Source organism: Tachysurus fulvidraco, chromosome 18 (assembly GCF_022655615.1).
Source record: "Tachysurus fulvidraco isolate hzauxx_2018 chromosome 18, HZAU_PFXX_2.0, whole genome shotgun sequence".
Lineage (NCBI taxonomy): Eukaryota > Metazoa > Chordata > Actinopteri > Siluriformes > Bagridae > Tachysurus > Tachysurus fulvidraco.
In genome coordinates, this window is record NC_062535.1 from 9680122 (window position 1) to 9704673 (window position 24552).

Sequence of the window (24552 nt, forward strand, 5' to 3'; positions counted from 1 at the left end):
GATGCTCTAAAGTTAGGAACTGTGCGGCTTTCAAGGCTCTTAAAAGAGTAGATCTTTAGGTTTTCATATTAAGTGCATGTTGTCTGTGTCAGAATTCTTAGCACTTGTCATGAAAATACAATTACAGGAACAGTTGGTGCTGTTTTGAGCTTAAACATATATTCAGGTTATGTCTACTTTTATTTTTTTTTCTTTTACCTAAAATATCTCTTCATGTTTCACAATAATTGACAAACCGATTGATATTTTGTGAATTCTTCACCTGATGAGAATGTTAATAAACCTGTAATGTTTAAGTTGGAGAAACTTGGAGGATCTCGGATGATTTGTTTCAGTTTATCCGTCCGTGTGATCGTGTGAAAAAAGGTTTTGTAGTCTTTTACATAATGTATAACGATTCATATGGAGTTATTTTTGTGTCCAGCAGATGAGCGAATTGGAATTGATCTGATCAGAGTCAAGGTCATCGCAAGGTCACATGTATAAAGGTAGTTTGTTGTTTAACCAGGAATAAAAATTTTGAATGCAGGATTTTGTGTTATTTTGGTCTTCTGTAGGTTTGGGGTCATTATCTTGTCTAAGGAGCAATTGAAGCACAGGTCTTAACCTCCTGGCAGAGGCAATCCGATATATAAATATATAAGTATATGTATATATATTAAACATGCGAATAAACAAGAACCTCTGTAGTATTTGCTTTATTTATTTATTTATTTATTTTTTTGCGAGACATGCAGAGTGTATTGACTCCAACACAAAAATACGTAACGCCCACAAGGCGGTGGGTGAATCAGGTTCGGTGAAGTTTAATCACATTTTGCGTTGTTTTTTTTTAATGAAGGAGCTTCATTTGTTTAGTTGTTTCTGAGGACAATTAAAAGATAACAGAACATCTCAGTGATTTTTGGAATTTTTTCCTATGCGAGTAGAAACAGAAATATTTTCTTCAGTTGTCTGAGAGGAAAACATACAATAGAAGAGTGTACTATTTTTTTGCCCAGAAATCATGGACCAATCTGTATCTATACTTTTAGCACAATGTCTAATTATTATTTTTTTTTACTACCAGACAGATTGTATTGTATAACTTGTTTCAGCAGATGGATTTCAGTGCTTTCTCTGCTGTTATGTGATTAGCATGTACAAACAAATCATCTTTCACCTTCAAGTTATGCAAATATATTAATCACACATTACCATGAGCCATGAGGCTTGAATAATGAAATAACCACATGGTGCTTTTTTCCAGGTAATTCTCATGCTGACCAAGCTGTACGACTTCAACCTTGGCAGTGTCACTGAGAGCTCCCTGTGGAGGTAAGTTTGCAAAAAATACTATCTGTAATAAAACTCATTATTGTGAACACATGTACGTTTTCTTAAAGATCTTTGAGGTTCAAAGGCTATTAGAAAACTGTTTCCTGTTGTTTCTGTTTTGCATGTTGGCTTCAAAATGAAGCAGTGATGATGGAGATCATGTACAAACTGTCTGCTTTATTGGAAGGATGTATATGGAATTTTCCATGAACCATATTTGATTTTTTTTTGTAAATAAATACATAAATGAATAAATAATAATAAGAATAATAATAATAATAATAACAACAACAATAACAATAATAATATTGTTATTATTATTATTATTATTATTGTTGTTGTTGTTGTTGTTGTTGTTGTTATTATTATTATTATTATTATTATTATTATTATCATCACTATTGTTATTATTGTTGATATTTTCATTATTCACAATAATAATAATAATAATAATAATAATAATAATAATAATAATAATAATAAGAAGAAGAAGAAGAAGAAGAAGAAGAAGAAGAAGAAGAAGAGGAAATTTTGGGGGAGTTCAGTAGAGTATTTTTAAATCTTTTCATTTTTTTTCTTTTTTTTCTTTTCTGTTCTTTTCTTTTTTGTATAATTTGTAAACATTCAACAGCACTGTGATTGTAAAATTGGATATTTAATGATCCAATGCCACATTTACTTTTATTAAACACATTATAAAGGCAGTTTTTCTTTTCTGTTCTTTTCTTTTTTTTCATAATCTCATAAACATTTCTTTAAATTGACCTACACATGAACTAGAGATTATATTATTTGGTGCTAGCTTTGTGTTATAATAATGTTTCATGGAAAATACTAGATATTTTTCCGATGTAACAGTCAACATAGTAAAATATATAAATACAGTATTAAGGCTGGAAAGCATAGGAAAGATTACAAAAATTAAATTGTATACTCAATTTCTCTTAAGTTGTAGCCTGATTAAATACACCAAATTTTTAACAGGACCAGAAAATTCACCTATTTGAATTTCTATACTAAGCATTCAACCAAATAACGTATTTAAGTTTTTAAAAAAAAAAAAAAAAATTTTGTTACTTAGTGAATGAGAGAGTGTGTGTGTGTGCCCTGTGATGGATTGGCACTCCGTCCAGGGTGTATCCTGCCTTGATGCCCGATGACACCTGAGATAGGCACAGGCTCCCCGTGACCCGAGAAGTTCGGATAAGCGGTAGAAAATGAGTGAATGAATATTTTGTTACTTTGTTAGAAGTAAAAAAGGTTAATGTTAGGTTGAGGAGGTGTTAGACTTCATAGCCTCTCTGCAGTGGATTTAATATAGTCTACACACTCCTTTTAAAATTAAGAAGATGTATAAGAAGATTAAGAAGAAGTATAAAAAAACACAGCCAAACAGAAATGTTAACCAACACTTTGTTAAAGCAGATTTTGTTTGTAACACAACATTCTGCCTTTTTGGGTAAAAAGGTACCAAGAGTGACAATTTTACTCCAGTTTAATAATATATTCCAGAGCCGTCAGATTACGTGAGGATCTCCTGTGTCCAGCACTCTTCAAGTCATTCCACAGGTCTTGATAGGATTTAGACCTGGACTCTACTTAGACATTTCAAAATGTTGATCTACTGGTTCTAAAGCCATTCTTTGTTGACTTGGATTTGTGCTCTGGGTCATTACCTACAGGATTCGTCTTAAACTATATTATTATTTCAAGCTACCATGCTTCTCTTTAATGTGAATAGAGCCCCAAACCCAGCTAAATAAAGCAACCACACAGCACAATGCTGCCACCACCATGCTTCACCATGTTCTTTGGGTGATTCTTTGGGTTATTGCAACCAACATATCTTTTTTGTGTCAAAAACTTCAGGTGGGCTTGAAAGTTTTTTTTTCCTATTTTTTTTTCTCTCTAAACACCAGACACATGAACCATAAGAGAAACTATTCTATAAAACTATATAACTATATACATTATTTTGCACCCCTTTTCCGGTCAGGACTTTTCTACAATGAGATCCTATACATGCTTTGCTCACGCCATGGTCTGCAAATTTGTTACAGTAAGATGAAATCTAGAAGATGATTAATTCATTCTGAGCATAGTAACACATCGTATTATAGAAGGGTGTGCAAACTTATGCCACAAAGTTATTTATATAAGATATTTTCTCTATTTTACCATAAACATGGTTATCTATCTATCTATCTATCTATCTATCTATCTATCTATCTATCTATCTATCTATCTATCTATCTATCTATCTATCTATCTATCTATCTATCTATCTATCTATCTATCTATTCTAATAGGATTTTGTTGCTTGCTATATCAAAATAAAGGTGGGAAAAATCTGATATATTTCGGTTGAATTTTCATTACATCCCCAAAACCTACCATTTATTTATTGATTTATTTATTTATTTACTTACTTACTTACTTACTTACTTACTTACTTACTTACTTATTTACTACTTATTTATTTATTTAAACAGGAGTGTGCAATGTAATCTAAGCCACTTTTCTTTTTGCTTGTTCATTTAAATCCATACTCATAATTACAGTTATGGAAACCGCAACCAATCTTTAAATTATTATATTTCTTATTGACTGGTCATTTACGTTGAATTCATTTAATCCAAAAGACAATAACTCAAAAATAAGTAGCCTATAAATAATGTCAGCTTGGACCTAGGGCTTCAATAAATAGCCAGAATATCACTGTGCACGTTTAAATAATAGAGCATTAGTAGAGCAGCCAGAAACACCTTCAACTGTAAAACACAATTTACAAGCCTGTTCAAATTGGACTAATTTTTACAGATATAATGAAAGGCTATTACTTTACAAAATTAGAAAGAGATCTATAAGAGAGCAGAAAGAGATCTCATAAGTGAGCAGATAGAAATCTCATAAGAGAGTAAAAAGAGATCTCAATAAGTGAGATCTCTTTTTCAACAATGAGATCCTGCACATGCTTTGTGCAGGCCATATCCGCATATTGCTTACAGTAAGATGAAACCTAGAGGATTAATGATTATTTTACTCTGATTATTTCATTCTTAACTCTCATAAGAGAGCAGAAGGAGATCACAAAAGAGAGCAGAAGGAGATCACAAAAGAGAGCAGAAGGAGATCACAAAAGAGAGCAGAAGGAGATCACAAAAGAGAGCAGAAGGAGATCACAAAAGAGAGCAGAAGGAGATCACCAAAGAGAGCAGAAAGAGATCACATAAGAAAGCAGAGCCAAACAATATGTAAAATGAAGCCTGTCATGATTTAAAGAAAAGATACAAATGCAGGACTTTTAAGTAAACAGTCAAAATTACAGGAACAGGGCAAAAACACAGGTTCAAACAGGTATGTCACGGCAAGACAGATGCAAAAGTTGGGAAACCAAAAAAATAAAAATAAAAAAGGTGGAACAAAGAATACTCCTCAGAACCAGGAAATGAAACCAAAGTGCTTTTAAAGTGTAGAAACCAAACATTTATAATGGAACCCAGGTGATCATACAGTAATTATAAGACAACGCGGGAGTGCTGGTGGCTGCTGGGATTTGTAGTCTGTGACAGCCGTGGTTTGTTGGATGTCACGTAGTTTGTCATGTCACGTGCCGTTACAAAAGCCAACTATTTGTCATTTTTTGTAGACACACTTGGTAAGTTCATTCATTAATTAATGTCTTCAATTTGCATGCAATTGTATTTGCCTTATTTCAGTATGTCACTTAGGGATTTTACCTAACACAAAGTTTATTCAGCAAAAGGCAAAATGAGTTATTCAGATAAATCAGAGCTGGTAATTAAATTCTGTAATATAGTAAGCTGACACAGCTTAAAGCTCAGTGTCCTTGACATAATGAACCATGCTTTTTTTGTATCACAAATGGCACGCAACAATGATCTATATCATTAAAGCATAATGAATTGTTTTTGTAATCCGCTTACTTTGGATCTGGTGAGCCACGGCATTGAAAGATTTACCAAATGCAGCTATTATTCCTTTTATGCCTATTTCCTTGAACTTTTAAAGCAATCCTTTCAGCATATTACGGTTCGCTATTTTCTGGCTTATTGACAGCGATATGGTAATTTATGGTTCACATAAAATGTCAGATGCATTATGGGGTTTTGCCCTTGTGAATAGCTGTGAACATCTGCAGGTCTCAAAGTGCTTTACAGTCCATAAGTCAAAGCACCACAGGCAAAAATTTTCTATATACTCGTAGGGTCTTAACGTGAGCGTGTGTAATTAGCTTTGTGCCACATTGTGGTTCAGTCCCGGCACATTCCTTTTGGAAAATCATCTTCATTCATTTCCCCAGGGTTTAGAGGGTCACACTGATACACTCACAATTTCAAAATCCTCTGTACAATTCCAGGATTGCAGTCAGGAGATTGTTTAGACCATACAAGGCCTTCTTGAGTTATTTAGGCTTCTTGGTTTTGGGATGTTGTCGATTGAAACTTCCATCTTCTCCCAAGATTCAGTCTCTTGGCTAATGAAATTAAATTCCCTTCTAATATGTCTTCATTCATGTTTCTTTCAATGACATATATTGCCCTAGTATCACTTACTACTTTTATGATGCTTCTACCCCTCCGGTTCACTGTGAGTATGGTGTTCTTGGGATCAATTACTGCCAAAGTGTTTTATTTTAGATTCGTTTTACCAGTATATTGTTCCACAGGGGATCTGATTTGTTTAAATGTTTTTAGGCTTTGTTTCATTGTACTCACAGGATTATTTCCAGGCTGTGCTTTGGCTCTGTAGCCTTTTCTACTTGAATGTTGTTTAATACTGTTATTCCTGAGAACTTTAGGAATCACCTTCTTTACCTTCACCATAATTGCTACTGAAGTCTGTAACCTTTGATTCTGTAGGTTTTTATTATAGTCTTTTTATATCTATGAATATGTACTTGTTTATATTAACGGGATGAGTCGCGTATATTTGAATAGGATGTATGCACTATTAAAAGCAAAATTGTTTGAATAAAAATATTTAAAGGTGTGTATATAATGCCCTTTTATAAATGGGTTTACTTCTGAAATGATAAAATATCAAAACCGGTGCCAGATTTGTTCTCATAGAAAATGAATCAACATGTTTTGACCAATCAGAATTGAACATTCAACAGCACTGTGATTGTAAAATTGGATATTTAATGATCCAATGCCAAATTTACTTTTATTAAACACATTATAAAGGCAGTTACAAATTGTTCATAGGGTTATAAATGCACTTTAAAAAACAACAACAACAAACGAGCAAAGAAATGGGAAATAAAGCAGGGCTTGGTGAATATCAGAATGTTGTGCGCATCATATATTTACAACATAAAATCAAGCCGATTTGCCACTTAACTTTTGGGGTTTTCAGTAAGGCAGCTCTCATTATCTTAAAACTCAATTTGAAGCACAGCCTGCTCAGCATGTATGCAGATTCAAAGCTATTAAAAACTAATGAAGGTTTTGAAGTCTAAAAGATTCAAGCCACCATTTTATTGAAAGAGACGAAACATGGCTTTTGCTTCCTCGAAGTTCAAATAAGGTTCAGACTTTGAATCAAAGCAATGCCACACACAGAACGGACACCGTTTATCAAAGACAGACACAATGTACAAGTGTAACCTTGATCAAAACACTCGAAACATGTGAAACGGAACACTCTAAAAAATAAAAAAATAAGTAAATAGAAAAAACAATCATTGCCCTGCACATACACTCAACAGCCAATTTATTAGGAACTAATACAGGACAAGAAAGCTTTGCTTTTAGAAAGGCCTGGATTCTTCACACCATGGATTCCACAAGGTGACGGAAATGTTTCTTTGAGATTCTGGTCCATGTTGACATGATTGTGTAGCAAAATTCATAATAGATCTGGTGACTTGGGAGGAAACTGAAGTACCAGGCTGAATGTGACTATTAAAAGATGGTAGATGTGGGATGTGGTAGCTTAAAGCTTAAAGTGGACGACTGGTTAGAAGGTTGTGAGTTCAATTCCCAAGTCCACCAAGCTGCCACTTCTGGGCCCATGAGCAAGGCTCTTATCCCTCGATTGCTCAGTTGTATAAAAATGAGATAAGTTATAAGTCACTCTGGATAAGGGCATCTGCCCAATGCCTGAAATGAAAAGGTAGATGGAGAGGCAAATTGTGTCGACAAAGGCTTGCTAATATTTAAACTGGATATGGCATTTAAACAATGCGCAACTGTGTGATAAGACTTCCATAAATGAGCTAAGAAAACATTCCATACACCTTTACACTACCACCACCAGCCTGAAGTGTGGACACACGGCAGGTTACATTTACGGAATTTGGCAGACGCCCTATCCAGAGCTTACATTTACTTACTTACATTTTCATCACAACTTTCATCTACAAACTGAGCAATTGAGGGTTAAGGGCCTTGCACAGGGGCCCAGCACTGGCAGATTGGTGGACCTAGGATTTGAACGTCAACTAAGCTTGCAATGCCTTAACCACTAAGCTAACCACATCCTCATAGGTAAGGTCCATAAATTCATTCTGTTGACAACAAATTCTGACCAAACAATCTTCATGTCATGGCAGAAATGAAACATTTTCTGTGAGCCTGAGCCTACTGTGTTCTTGGCTATGCTCTAACTGTGTATCCCAGGGTTTGCTGTGTTGTACATGTAATGTCTGGGATGTTTTTCTGCTCACCACAGCTGTAAACAGTGGTTATTTTAGTTAGCATTGTATTCCTGTCCTCTCAAATTAGTCGGATCTAGTCTAGATTCTTTTCTGACCAATCTCATAATCCCATTAACTGGTTCTGTGTTGTTCCATACAGCATTGTGAATCAATTCTCAGTATTGTTTTGCATGTAAATGCCAAGAGGTCATCAGTTTCTAAATGATTTAGATGGCACTAGCAGACATGCCACATACTGTAATTGAGTGATTCTCATGTTTCTCATGTTTTTCAGGTGAACCTAATAAAGTAAAGGTACTAGTTGATGATTTTGTGTGTGTGTGTGTGTGTGTGTGTGTGTGTGTGTGTGTGTGTGTGTGTGTGTGTGTGTGTGTGTGTGTGTGTGTGTGTTAGTTATTTTTAGGAATAGAAGTTTACAGCTAAAAGTAAGCTGCTCTTTAAGCATAGCCTTAGGCTGTAAACAGAACTCTCCTTTTCAGCTCGGCTGAAGTAACCTATGCTCAACTGGAAGAAAAACGCAGCCAATTTAAGTTAATCGGCTGTAGAATCAGCTACTAAAGCAAATGTTCATTAGGTTGGTGAATGAATTGGTGACTAAATCTTGTGAAAGTGAAGCTTTTTGAAAGTGAAGAGCTTTTTTTTTTCCACTCGAGATGTCCCTTTTTCTCATCACCTATGTGCCATTGGCAGAGACATTACACGGGTCCAGCCGCTTGACATTAAATCACACGTCTTTTGAAATAGCCTATGAGTAGCTGATCGATACAAAGATGATGTAATTTTCCAATAGTCCTGCATGACCCCTGCGACAGTGCAGAGCAACGGTCATAAATCACCTCCTGCCATCTGGGTCCAGAGAGAACAGTACTGTATTTCATCTGCTCTGTAACCATTTCATTATAAATCTCAGCAGGAAAAGAACCCTCCAGAGTCAGGCTATTTATTGTCAGCCCCTGGCAGGAGTTGCTGCTTTATGCTGATCTCAGAACAGCCTCTTTATGAGTTCTTGTAATAGTTAAAGCTCAAGTTAAAGCAAGGTTTTAGGACACCATAAAAGTTATAGCCGGAACATTTTAGGTTGTGGTTTATACCGAACAGAGGAAAAACGAAGATTGTTACGATAAATTGCAGCTGATGGTGTAGTGCTTTCTACATGCACATTTAAAGAATCAAAAAATTTTTTATAACAAGGCCACTATTCAGGCTGTGCATCTGATTGCTAAGACTAAAGAAGCAGACATTTTGATTAAATCTGAATGAGAGATGCCTTATCTTATCCACAAATTAGGCTATCTTAGGCAGGGACTTGATTATTTAGGCCTTGCACAGAATATATTCGAAGTGGCGAAGTGAAAAAAGAAAAAAGAAAAAAAAAAGAAAAGTTGTTCAAACTTTCAGAACTTTGGATTGGCACATTTCAACAGAACACAGATTTCACATTAGTACTAGACTGAATTATTTAATGATGTTCGCCCCACATCAAACTACTTGAGAACTTGACTAGACTAGATCTGAGAAGACGTTTAATGTTAAAATAATGCAGAGTAGTAAGAGGGTTCATTGTTTGGTGTCATTAAAAAGCTTCCCCAAAAACTATTTATTTCATCTCCAGTGATACCTGGGACCAATTTAAATGTAAAATAAACCCTACAAATTTTCAATTATTTGGGTACAGAAGAATATTTTACATTTACAGCATTTGGCAGATGCCCTTATCCAGAGCGACTTACATTATCTAATTTTTTTTTTATACAATTTAGGGTTAAGGGCCTTGCTCAGGGGCCAAACAGTGGCAGCTTGGTGGACCTGGGATCTAACTCACAACGTTCCAATTGGTAGCCCAACACCTTAACAACTTGGCTACCACATGCCATATTTTATGGCATGGTATATTTTATAGTAAGTCTAAGTACAGTAAGCTAAGTAGTAAATACAATAAAGCTATGCTATGCTTCTATCTATGCTTCATGGTCCTCTGGGGATCCACATTAAGAACCATTGCTATAAGAGACAGAGTTTATGAGGTCTGCCAATGGGTGGGATGTAGTTATGTAAGGTCTTTGAAGGTGTTTGATGACTTAGCCTCCACTTTCCCAGATCTCAGTCTGATTGAGCATAAATTGGATGTGCTGGACAAGCGAGTCTGATTCATGGAGATCCTGCTTCTCAACTAACAAATGCTAAAGAATCTGCTGCTAACGCTTTGGTGCCAGATACCAGATAATACCTTTAAAGATCTAGAGGACTCCGGGGGAGTGTGTATTATTGTTTGGTATACTCCATCCTAGGTGTCCACCGCCTTGTGACCAGAGTCTCCTAGGATAGGCTCCCGGCTCCCTGTGACAGAATAAGCAGTATAGAAAATATATATTACATACTGTATAGAATACCATGTTGTTTGTTTGTGTTTTGATCAGGAATAACGTAAATGACATTTTCTTTATAGGTTCTTAAAGCTGTTGTTGTTGTTAGTACCAAAACTGGTTCACGAAAAATGACCTGCACAAAGGTTGTGGTAGCATATTTGTTAAGGCGCTGGACTACTGGGCCCTTACTGGGCCCTTAATCTTCAATTTCTCAGTTGTATAAATTTAAATAAATAAAATATTAAGTCGAGGGGGCACGGTGGCTTAGTGGTTAGCATGTTCGCCTCACACCTCCAGATTTGGGGGTTCGATTCCCGCCTCCGCCTTGTGTGTGTGGAGTTTGCATGTTCTTCCCGTGCCTCAGGGGGTTTCCTCCGGGTACTCCGGTTTCCTCCCCCGGTCCAAAGACAGATGCGATGGGTTGGCACTCCGTCCAGGGTGTATCCTGCCTCAATGCCCGATGACGTCTGAGATAGGCACAGGCTCCCCGTGACCTGAGAAGTTCGGATAAAGTGGCAGAAAGTCATTCTGGATAAGGGTGTCTGCTAAATGAGACATGTAAATGTAAATATGTGAGGTAATGTCTCAATGCAGTTCCAACACTAAACTGCCCCTTGTGGCCTTTTTTCTGTCTTATAGTGTTTCCCTTCCGACTGTACGGATATTTCTCTGGTTAAACAGAGGTGTGTGCCAGATTGTCGTATAGCTTGTAAAAAGGGAAATGGAATATAGAGCCTACAGTATAGCACCTTACAGTACATAGTTGATTACTGCATGGAGTAAATGTTTGCGTGTGTGTGTGTGTGTGTGTGTGTGTGTGTGCGTGAGAAAAACCTTAACTGGGGAAACATTAAAGGTTATATAAGAAAGTTTACTTTTCAGCTAAGACTTCACACAGAAGCCCTTTAGAAAGCTCCACTAAGGGGAAAAAGGTTTAATTCAGACATCCTGTGATTCTCTTGGGGAACTCTGTAGGATTCTATGTAGATCCCTGCAACTGAGGGTTTCCCATTGACAATAAGTTCTAAGTAGATCCTTTTTTGAAAGCTAGAATTTTAACTATACAAAGGACCCTTTTTTTGTGATAGAGAATCTTTTTAATTAATACTATACCTCAGAAAACAAATGTACAATGTACAATACATAGAACTTACACAATTTATGTGCAAGCCCTTGTACTGAGAAGAGAACAAAAAGACACATACAAAGGGGAAAAGCAAAAGCTCTCTGGACTTCTTTCATAAGCCCATAAAGCCAATATCAATCCAAAAAAAAAAAAAACCCAAACAAACAGTATATGGATATATTTTCCCTTTAAAATGATGCCATATATTAAACTTATTGAGAGTTCCTGAGAGTACCATATCCCAGGTTTGCCTCTAAGCCAGTGACCTCAGATATGTGCTGAGGGAAAAAAATCATAATAAAAGAGTTGGCCCTTCTGTAACAGCACACTGAAGCCGATTACCCCCCTCTCAGTGGTAATCACTGTGAACACTTCTGAGTGTATAAATTGTAGAGGTAAAATGCCTTGACCTTTGCAAACAAGGTCAAATGGTGTGCTGAGGCTGTTTTCTGCAAACTCTATGCATGTTTTGTCATCCTGAGATATCTTTGTGTCTGGAATATAGAAAACTACCCCTGTCATCTATTTTGGGGACACTGAGGCCAATGTCTGAGTCACTCAATCGAAACATAATTGAACGTTTAAAGGGGCAGAGGGGACATTTTGGTGGAAATCACATACTGTTTATTTTTTTTTTTAGCAGATTGCAATATGTGTGAAGGTAATGACAAGTAATGTTAGCTGAGAGGAGGATGTCGCTTGAAGCAGCATCTCACAGCATGGCAACATTTCAGAATTTAATCCTAGATCACGGGTGTCCAGAAATGGCTGGTGTGGCTGTTCTGTAGGTTTTCATTCCAACTAAGCCGAAGCCACATTGGATATTTTATTGAAAGCCAAGCTCAACCTCAAGCTTTTGGTTAATAAGACTGGACACTTCTGTTCTAGATTATAAATTAATTAGTTGATCATATAAGTAATAAAACACATTCTCTACACACTTTATTTAGCATCCCTGTGCTGCATCCCTGTGTCGTGGTCTGGGAGAAAACACTGCATTTTGCTGTAGTAAATTGTACAAAATAGACAAAATTTACAAATACTTTTGGAAATAGAAACATTTTACCAAAATTACATGTTGAAAATGAAATATAAATGTTTTTGTTTTTATTGTTATTAGGTTAAATGTTATTAGGTAATGCTGCTTTGGTTAAGGAACCAGTTTAAAATGTTTTTCCATAAGTAAATGTAAATGTACGAAATGTAAATGTACGAAATCTTTTAAAGCAATTTTCTTCCTTTTCACTGTTGGAGGTGAAACATTAAATGTTAGAGTTTGTACGATGATTTCTAGATGAAACGTGTGCATCTAACTATCTTAAACAGACGTTTAAAGCTATTCTCCGTTACGAAGGAGATGCGTTACCATGACCCCATCATAACTAGAAAATATCAAAAGTCAAACCATGATCTAGCCTTCCAAGGAGTCTAAAAAATTGGGATTCAGTATAGGGTAGCATACATTCGTCTAATGGATTGTTAGCCCTAAAATGAGGGATGAGGTAGCCTAGTGGTTAAGGTGTTGGACTCCCAGGTCCCAGGTCCACCACTGTTGGGCCCCTGAGCAAGGCCCTTATCCCTCATTTGCTCAGGTGTATAATGAAATAAAATGTAAGTCACTCTGGATAAGGGTGCCTGCTAAATGGCAGAAATGTAAATGAAATTGCTAATGCTACTTATCATACATGCATTGAAGTATTGTATCGTATTGTACCCATCGAGATTCTGTTTAACGTCTGCATACTCGAACAACATTATGTTGTTGATCGCTACATTAACTTAGTTGTAAGATGAGGATGGTGATGGTGAAGAAGCAGAAAACAAAAATTGCACACTCGTACACTAAGACAACTGCACTTTGTCGATCTCTATTGAGACTAAGGCAAGGCATCTCACAAGGCAACAAGGCAGGAGCCCAACATATCATACCACATACACTGCCACGATTGCCTGCCAAGTGAAATTTCAAGTATTTTTACAATTTAGTCGTATCGCTATCACCCAATATAAGATTAAAAATTTGTTAGTCAAGCTATCGTAATTCGTAGAGTTTCTGTATATTACATTTTGAGCATCTATTTGTGTTCTATATCTACATTGAGTTGCCTGTAAGGCTGCATTATAAGAAGGCAAGTGACGTAAATCTTATGTAATGTGATGCTGCTAGTCGTAGCAGAATACAGTGAAATATTAAAATATTTACAATATATACCTTACAATATGGTCTAATTGAACTTTTTTTTTTTCTTGTGCAACTACATGGTAGTTCTTCTGGACTTTGAGGACAACAACCCCTTAATCGAAACACAATTGTATACACAGACTGTATACGAGTGTAGAAAGGACATTATTCATGATGACAATCTTCGCTGTTTGTAACAGTTTATTATCACACCCTCCAGGGTCACCCAAATGAGGATGAGGTTCACTTTTGAGTCTGGTTCCTCTCAAGGTTTCTTCCTCTTCCATCTAAGGGAGTTTTTCCTCACCACAATCACCTCAGTCACCTCAGGCTTGTTTATTGGGGATAAATACAAACACATTTAAATAGTCTATATTTAATCAATATTTTAAGTCTAATATTAATCTTGAAATTTTGTATAATAATAATCTTTGTATAATAAACATTGTCTATTTTGTTTTATGTTTCTTATGTTCTGTAAAGCTGTTTTGAGACAATGTCCATTTTTAAAAGCGCTATACAAATACATTTGAATTAAATTGAAATTATACTCTACAATGACATAGAATATAGTATATGTACGATTTGGGAAACTCCCATACAGACATCATCACTGGCTGCTTAAATTTTTACCTCCTTTTTTGAATGTGCATCTGTGCCTCCTTTTCTAAATGTGCATGTGTTGGTTAATTGCATTGTAAGAAATAAGAGCACATGAAATTCTAAGCTCTGACAGTATTTTATGTTATATTTCTCGGCATTCTTTAATTTCTGCTGAAAGACTGAAGGAGAAAGTATTTATCGCACAAGGTAGGGTGTCGTAGTCGTTCACAGCGACAAGAATGAATCAACATCGTCTGGTTAGCTATGCATGAGACATAATAAATAACAGCTTCAACTTCGATGAACTAGATATGAACTTTGACATTGAGGACACATGCAAATTCTCCAGTGGATAATTAACTCATTCATATTTATCGGTACAGACAATTAAGTGTTCTAATAACATTTTTTAAAACTGGAAAATAAACTGAATGATTTAATTGAATGCATGGTCCTCAACCACTCAAGACATGGTTGGACTTAAATTGTGACAAGCAATTCACAGAGTCTTCATTGTGCTCTCTCATTAACTTGCAGGTCAACTGACTACGGAACCACTTACGAGAAGCTTAATGAGAAAGTCGGGGTGAAAACCATTCTTAGTTACTTGTACGTCAGCCCAAATAACAAGCGAAAGGTAAGTCTTGCTTCTAATCCTCACTACGTATAAATATTTTAGTGTCTGATTATTAAAATGTGGTAAGGACACCTAGCAGAAAAAAAGCTGCCTCTCAGCTTGAATGTATATTAGCTAATATATTCATTACCTTTTTATATGATATGATCACTACAATAAAAGAACTCATAAATACTGTACATCCAATAGAACATGTGATAGAAGAACATTTTCATCATGAGATTTGGTAGCATTCAAGGCAAAACACTTGCACTTCATTCATATTGATAAGCCTGTAGTTTCTGTCTCACAGGGCCTCTGAGTTATGAACTGCGTGGAAGAGAGTTGTAAATTTGCAGTGTTTTAATCAAAGGCGAGACAAGAGGGTTCAAATTTACGGCCCAGAGGCTCCTGCAGCTCATCGAATGACGGCACAAACCATTAGTCTCGCTCCTCCCTTGTCCTTTTATCCCTCCTCAAATCCCCTTTTCTCAGTCACACAGGGCTCGTTTTTCTTCCTCATTAATTATAGCCTTGTAATGAAGACAGAATGTGTCTCTGGCATTTACTGTGGGACCTGCATAGCACAGATTCCCCTCGAGCTGACATTTTCAAACATTTACTAACTAATACACCAATACTTATTTTTTAATATAAAGTATTTAATCAGTACATAAGTACGTGTTAATTAAGGACTTGATTATTATTTATGTGCAAATTCTTCCCATTCTACTCTCTCATTCAAGTCTCACTCTAAATAGTTTTACAGCAAATACTGCTTTATATTGCATTAATCCTTCATACTTAATAATAGTGTTTTTCACTTTTAACATATTATTTCTTATAATATTTAACAAGGACTTTTTTCAGTGTTAAAGCCTCTAAATCACAATAAGTTACTTAAATTACTGTAAGTATTTATTTGACAATGAATATTTTGTTATATATTTCAGCCATTATCGAGGCTATTATTAAGTATTATCAAGGTAAAATCCCCACTTCATACTTCGTATCACTCTTGTTACTCTTATTACCTTTTCTTTTCTTTTCTTTTCCTTTCTCACCTGTTCTAAATAAAATAAGATAAAATAAAAGTCCCAAAAATAAAAATAAAGACATCACTATCCAGGCTGGAGTTGAACATAGAGGAAAAAACGTTTAAATCCCGCCATCGATACCACAATCTTTCACCCATCATTATAACATAATGAGCTCAGATTCAACAATCTCGGCATAGCGGAAATTTCATCAAGAATTATTCTTTGCATGACATAATATGACATACAGATGTATTATTTTAAACGTTAATTGCATCAGCATATTCACTTATTACACACTTATTTCCTAATAAGATATAATAAGAAGCTGGTAACAAATTTGTAGCTTCTGTACGGTTGTTAATTAAACTGTGATTTGATTTAATTGAACTTAATTGAGGTGTGATTTTACACAAATAAAACAGCTTTTTGGTCGTACGCTTACACTTTGTTTCCGTTGTGTGAGATAACAGTACAGCTCCCATGACAGCTCATGACCTCAGGGACCTTTCCCTGCTCACATACTCTGCTCTTAAAATAATCTCAACTTCATGCTCAACTTTTTTTTTCGGTGTCTAGGACAAGTCTGATCCTTTATATGCTTAATTGCATGGGAATAGCCAAGCTAGCTACTGTATAGAAGGTAGAAAACACAAAGCCACAGGAGTAGACTGTCGGAGTTCTCAGTATCATAAATCAGTAGGTGAGAAATGCCCAGATGGGCTACTGCTTCTGCCAACAACGGACAATGCGCTATCCCATACTGCGTTGGGACTGTCACGAAAAACCTGCATTCTGCCTTGTGGTTGAACGGTCCGTATTTAACTACACCTGAATAGATGAACTTGTTGAAGGTTTAAAAAGAAAATAAAAACCTTTGAGTTTAATCTAATGATGACATTCTAGAATGTATAGAATGTTTTTATATTACATACATCCTATATATTTATAAGTACCGAATCCACAGCCGAACATATTTATAGGTACCGAATCGAACACATTCCTGATTTTAGGAAGTCTTCTATAGTTTGCAATTCATCAATCATCTGCTATGCTGGTTTTAATAAAAGCAGAATATCTGTGCTGGCATCCATCTGTCGGCTTCACAACATATTTGAATCCTGTTTCATGATTTTTATTACATTTTTTTAATACGGGTATTTCATTTTGTTTTAAAAGAATGTGTTTATTCGTTATCACCCACTAAAACACAGTACTGTCAAATTTCACTATACACATTTATGTAGACACGACATGTTATTTTTTACAAAATATAACCAAAAAAATGACCAAATACAGTATACAAAGGAAACGTAATCAAGGCCAGTTCATGCATGAGAAAAAACAACACTTTTTCCCCCTTTCTATTTAATTTTCCTGAGTTTTCAGCAGAGAGCTTTTTTTCCCCCTGTTCATTAAGGAGAGCTCTGTAATGAAGATGGAACACGTCTGCCACTAGTTCCTCTCACTGCTTCTCAGTGATCACATAAAGCTACGCCTGGAGCTACATGATAATTAAGGATTACACTGACACTAAACACAGTTCCTTGTAGGTCTGTGTCAGGAAAAAAAAAATTAAACGACAAAAAATAAAAGGCTAACAGTGCGCATCTGTTTGAACACGAATGAAGATTCGCTCATGGAGATTAACTTTAGAAGGCATATATTGGACCAAGAAGCATGACCTTATGATTAGCTACGGTGTCATCGCTCTGCATGGTAATATCCGTCTCATATTTATAAGTGTCAGAAGCCTGTTATCAAATACAGTATTTATAGGATTAACTGATTATCAGATTTTCAGTTCCAGGTGCAGCAAACCAAGCCTATGTGAATATCGAGTTTGAACTGATTTGATACATCATGTGCTTTGTTTATCAGTCTTTTTTTGTATGTCAAAATTTAAACACAAGTTGGTTTGATTTGTACTCGCATATCTAGGTTGAATGTCACTTACCCAGAAGGTGCAAAGCAAGGTGCACGTAGCTCATTTTCATATAGTAACAACCACAGCTCCATAAAAGCTAAGACAGAATGAGAATTAAAGAAGAAAAGGGATTTCACTATCGCTTTTAATTTGGTGTAACTGTAACCCACATTATTGACTTTAGGTGTTTTAGCCAAGCCCGAGCTAACAGGTGTATAAAAACAAGCACATAGCTGTGTGGCAGTAAAATGGTAGGCACTGAGAAACGATGTCATGTTTGCTACATATCAGTTCATGAAATGTTTGCCTCCCTAGATCAGCCCTGCATCAGTTGGAGTGTTGTAAAGCAGACAGCCAATGAACTTTGGAGCAGCGATTTCCGTAAAGTGATGAATCACGATTCAGGCAGTCTGATGGAAGAATCTGGATTTGGTAGACATTAGGATTATGTGCACAATGCATGCATAGAATGCATAGTGCCAAGAGTAAAGCTTGGTGAGTGAGGATAATGTTTTTTTTTTTCAGAATTAGCGCCCCCTAGGGCCAAAGTTAATGCGATAGCATATAAAGATATATTAGACAATTGTTTGCTTCGCAATTTGTGGCAACGGTTTTTTGAAAGCCCTTTCCTGTTCCTATACAGAATGACTCAACCTATGGACAAGGCAAGGTCAATTAAGTTTAATGTTTTTTTTGTTGAGGAACTCAAAAACCTTAACCTCATTGTACACCTTTGGGGCAACCCGGCAAGATCTTGGGATCTTCTTTCAAGAAGTCACAAAAGAATGGAGGTTGTTATAACTGCAATAGGGTCGCATTAATTCTCGTGTGTTTGGTTTAATCAGAAGCTAATACAGAGGTCCGAATGCTTTTGATTATACAGTATAGCGTGTCTTTACAGGTTCCTCAAACTTTAGCATTGGCCGAAGACTTGTATGAAAAGTAACGAATTAAGTGATTAATTATAATGAGGTTTATAATTTCCTTTTTTTTTTTTTAGCCTAAATGAGATACAACTGACGATTTGAGACTTTTAGATCTGTTTTGCAAGATCAAGCAAATCTTGGTGATTGTTCTTCGTACAGTAGATATGTCTTTAGAGCAGGACACTTTCCCACCAGGATTGGTGTTGTGGCCTCGAAACTTGAGATTGAGAATGAGAATGAGAAGAATGAACAATTTGATGAATATATATATACAGTATAATAGAAAATGAGTGCAATATAATTTCTAGTATGTCATTTTTTCTTTAGGAAATAGTGATGCTTTTTTCCTCCAGAAATGAGGTGAGCCTCAAATGTTCCGCATTACTGCCCATATTTGCTGATTGGATTGTCCACTAGACAAAGTATTATAGCAGTTAACAGGCAGCTTCTTATGAGCTGTTGATAAATTGAAATAGCTCAGAAATTTCAACTTGTAGATTTTGGGAAAGCCATTTTGGCAAATAAATGCACAGTGTAGTGAAGCTATATAATTTTCTCCTTCAAGCTGAGAGCTATAAAGTTTACCCATGCTGAAAAGTTGAAATCATGACAATTGCTCCCTTAGGCACTACTCTCTCTGATGTATAGTCGTAGTTATAGATTTGCACAAGATGTACAAGTATTGTTCCCTGAGTCTCTGAGGCAAAATTAGGTAATAAAACTGAAAATTAAAAATGAATTGGATTGCGATCAACAGCATTATGAGGCTCTGTGTATTCTATTGTTTTCTAAGGAGTAATAAGTATATTTTTTTTTATTGGCTAGTAAAACGATGTTGCCCACAGTGCTGTGTTTTTATAACCCTGTTAAGGTCCGTGTCTTCGCCCATGCACAGTGTTGTACATGAGTGCTCTCCATCCAGTTTCATGATCCAAAACATTTCCTTTTTTACTGAACAATCACTCTTTCTAAAATAAATAATTAAAAAATTTTTAGCCAGCCCCGACCGACGCTTTCCACCGACCAGACAAAGCACACACAGGGCCGGCTTGGTTAGCATTGACCTCATAATCATTAGCATTATTATGACTGCAGATGTTTTGCTCTGTTTAAGCGAGACCGGTTTGAATTTTTTATAATAGTGACTAATTTGCAGTGCAGTTGGTGTTGAAACATGAACCCAGCCTTGACCTATTTGCATATGTAAAACTCATATAACCCCTTGGTCCTGATGTACTCTGGGATGTACTCAAGACATCAGGTCTGGGGTTAATGCTTCAGAGTCCTCTAAAGACAAACTTTCCCAATTAATTATTATTTTTTATGTTAAAGGCTACATTTTAAGTTGCACTAGTGGCCGAAGGATTTCGGGATCAGTTCATAGCTAGTGATCCACTCTTGGGATCTTGAAAAAAGCTTACATTTTTCAAATCAGCGAATCGAGTTTGTCCTAGTTGGTAACAAATAAATAAACCAACTAACCAGCCAAACAAATAAACAAACAAACAAACAAACAAAAACACCAACAAAATCGGTTATACCAGGGGTCCTATGTTATAGCATCAGCGGTTATACCAGGGGTAGTTAAAAATAAATAAATAAATGCATATACATGCATAAATACATACATATGTACGTACATACATACATAAATGAAAAAAAAAATGCTTCACTAAAGATAAAAGTAATACTAATGCCCTGAGATTCTGTTCTGTGGATGCTTCAGGGTTTCTTTTAGTCTAAAATACATTTACTTTTTTATAAGAATGAATAAAGATGGAAATTGATTTAAACAGATTACAGAGCCTTTACACTTCAACAGTTCCATTTACACAGTTTAAATCCTTTACTTATTACTGCTAACCTAGTTCTTAGAAACCTAAACCTTTGAGTCTATAAAAAGAATAAAAATAAATAAATAAATAAAAATACATTGAAATGAATTCATTCATTATTTATTTTTTTTTATTGTGAGGAATATTTCTTTATTATATTTATTAATTTCATATTTACAAATATTCTTCAAATATACTTCACATAATACAGTATATCAGGTACAGAAATTCACAGATAAACATTAAGCCTTTCTCTCGTCTTGCTTTCTGCCTTGCATAGAAATTTAAACAGTATTCAGACTAAATCTCGTGCTGATAGTAAAATCAGTGAAATGAGAAAGAGTTTTTTATGCCATGATGGAAGTTAACAGTATCGCCTCTGACACACTCCAAAAATAATACAAATAAAAAAATAAATAAAAAGCTGAACATCTGTTGGCCCTTAGGCAAAATCTCAAAATGCACCGTGCAGCCGGGGAAGAAATATTCATTTGTAGTCCATGACATAGACACACAGCATTTTGCAAGACACTACCCTATGTCAGAAAAAATAAATAAATAAAACGTGCCTTAAAAGATGCCATACAACCTGCCTTTAGAGAGTGTGTGTATGTGTGTGTGAAGGTCTCTGCATTCCAGTAACATATAAAGCAAATCAGAAGTGACATTTGACCAGTAAAGAGCTGAGAATGAGACAATTAGCCTGTATGTGAAGCATCTCTTTGGGATCATACTGCACTTTATACAGTACTTCATTACATAATTCAAATTCAATAAGAGCACTTAACTAGGAGTGTCAACAAAAAAGTCAGTGAAGTCATCAATTCATTAGGAGGTCGTTGTTTATTACTCCAGTATTAGATGCTAATCAACCATATTATATTTAAGATTTAGTGTTAAGGTGGAAGTAGAGATAATAAACATTGAAAGCTAGAAAAAAAGCCTGTAACTGACAGTAAGGCAGATGGTAAAGAGATGAAAGCAGATGGTAAAGAACGCAGGTTGGTATTCTACAGATTATAGACAGAGCTGGTGGGTGAAAGTTCTCATTCCAACCAAGAAGAAACCATATCGCATCTACAGTGTTAAAGCCAAGACCAAATGATTCATCAGGTAGAATCAGATGTAGCTCCTGCTAGATTAGAACAAAAACCTGCACTCGCACCTTCCCTTGGCAGATAAGATTAGACACCACTGATCTAGACGTTTCTAGTCAACTGAAATGAATACGTTTACTCTGTAGACATATTTCAATAATATTATCATAGTCAGTTCCATTGAGAGAAAGAAAAACCTGGGTTGTCCAATCTAATACAGAATGTAAAGCCAAGCAAAACAACATCTGATTTATTTTTTTTTATTGAAAGCCAAGACCAACTGATTAAACGAGTGGAATCAAGTGTGGCTCCTGATTAATTAGAACAAAAACCTACAACCACACTGAGCCTCTGAGGATGAGATTAGACATCCCTGATCAAAACCCTCTTAGCAAGGCTTGAATGTAATTAGTGGCCCTTGCCAGCTCAAAAAGTGGTCAGTTCAGACTTGTTTTTTTTTGATGCCAACAATGTTTAACAACAGTTAACCTTATAGATAACACTGTAGGTTACATCCTACAGCAGCAGCTGTACGGAGATTTTGTACCAGGTTGCAAGCTTCCAGTTTCCAAATCAACAATTTCACCCAACAACTGCTTTGGTGTAGTCTGTAGCCATATTTATTTTATAATTTTTTTTATTTATTGCACTGATTTTATTTTCCACGTACAGTGTAGCATAAAAAAGCGCTGAAGCTGGTATTTTGTTTCCTGTGTACAGCTGATAATTGTATTAAATTGAGATTTTCTTAATAGTTTTTACTATGAATTTTATTTTTAATGTCTGGGTAAAAATGAGCGGTCCTCAAACGCCTAATTCATATTTTTGTTTGTTGGTGGTTAATTGCCAAAAGCTTGTGACCTCATCTATACATTCATCCATCCAGCCAACCATCCATCCGTTCATCCATCCATCCATCCGACCATCCATCCATCCATTCATTCATCCATCCATCCATCCGACCATCCATCCATCCATCCATCCATCCATCCATCCATCCATCCATCCGACCATTCATAGATCCGACCATCCATCCATCCGACCATCCGTTCAACCATCCAACCATTCATCCATCCTTCCATCCATCCTTCCATCTACTGATTCATGATTTACCGCTTGCTTAATAGTGCCTTGAGCTGGACATGTTTCAACAACACCATGGATTTACTTAGAACCTCTCAGTCCTGTGTGAGTTGTTTGCTCATTTAGCTCAGGTTGCAGGCTGACATTTCTCCTGCTGATGTGAAGGATCCATAGGAGCTCCTGTCACCCATTTGCCTCTGCCTCGCCGACCTTTCACCACTCATTCCTGAAGATTCGATTATGTTTTGTGGCCCTGATGCCTTCTCGCCTCCCCCCCTACCCTGCCCATTGTCAGTGTATTTTGACAGGAACAGAAAGAGATACACAAACAAATACAAAAACCTTCTTAGGTATCGAAGGTATAGAGTAAATGAATCATCACTGTGCTTTTTTCCACTTTCTTCTCTGCCAAGTTCAGAGACAATACAAGAAGAAACTTTCAAAATGTGAAACATTCATTCTTTTCATTTACCAGCTGTTTTCCTAGCACTTTATCCACGTCACACTGTTAATTAACATTCCTTTGAGTCCTGTGTCTAAGGTTGTTAACCTTTTTTTTGGGGAGAGGTTTTTTTTTCTTCCATTTGTCCTTTTCATGACATTTTGTATGAATAACCGCATTAGAGATCCTCCAAAGATTTCTCTCTATCGGAGCTTTGACTGACTCCTTTTATTTAATTGTTTTAATGGTTTTTGTTTCCCAATACATTTTTGTGCATTCCTTTAGCTGTTATATCTGTGGTTATATCCTTGTGACATAAACTCAGGACAATGGACCAAAAAAATAATATTGTTTCTATTTTCTTCTAAAAGCTATGAGCAGCACAGTAGATATATTTGGGGGTCTAGAGCATACATTCACTATCTCTGTAAAAATGAGGGGGCAGATCAGGATGAAAAGAGAGAGAAAAATTGGGGTAAAGTACCTTTTGCAAAAGTAAGAGTCTGCACAGAGAACGCTAATCAGCTTGATTAGCAGTTTGCAATCATACGAATAGTACAGATGCTCATATTTTATGATTTCAAAGTTCTTAGCCTTATAGCAAGACCAAGCATTGACCACTTCTTAAATTAGGAACGATGATTGAAGCACAGTGTGACGATTGCAACTAAAAAGCTTATAAAAGCACTAAAAAGTCTAATATACCTTGCCGTTCAGAAGTTTAGGATCATTCGGCAATTTCCTTGTCTTGCAAAAAAAAAAAAAAGAAAAACAAAAAAAAACTTTTTATCCGTTTCAAAAACATAAAATTAATTAGATGATTTTTAAAGAAAGATCTACATTGTTGCAGAGGACCATTATCAGTCCTCTGTTTCAATCTCATGTTATTTTTGCTAATCCAACTTAATCATTCTATAATGGTAATTGAAAACCCTTTTGAAATTGTGCTAGCATTAAAAAAAACCTGTTGTAGTGATTAAAGGAGCAATAAAACTTGCTTTCTGGAGAATCAGGAGGGTTTGTTTGGGTTCCGGCTCAAAATGGCCAGAAAGAAAGAACTTCCTGTAAGAACTTAGCCCGGACTTTGGCCACGTGCTTTTGTTTATGTTTTGTGTCACGTGTCTGCTCCGCCCTTGTCTCTTTCTTCCCCGCCTCTGCACACCTGTTCCTTATGTGTCTGATGGTTAATAGTATTTAGTTGAGCCACGTTGCCTTGAGCAGCACAGAATCCTCTGTTTGTCTTCGTCTTGTCTAGTCGGTGTCCTAGTTTGTGTTATGTGTTATTTTTATTAATTTTATTAAATCCTGTT

At 35.9% G+C, this 24552-nt stretch overlaps 1 protein-coding gene across 2 annotated transcripts in view; it reads left to right on the forward strand.

The window, feature by feature from the left end:
- LOC113649062 (VPS10 domain-containing receptor SorCS1) overlaps positions 1–24552 on the forward strand; it is a 212479-nt gene that overhangs the window by 120655 nt on the left and 67272 nt on the right. For both annotated transcript variants that reach the window (XR_003442055.2, XM_027156667.2), the window contains exons 2-3: positions 1250–1317; positions 14817–14916. Coding sequence is in view for 1 of the 2 variants with exons in the window: in XM_027156667.2 (XP_027012468.2) it covers positions 1250–1317; positions 14817–14916 (168 nt within the window). In the remaining variant the exon portion in view is untranslated. The remainder of the gene's footprint in view (positions 1–1249; positions 1318–14816; positions 14917–24552) is intronic.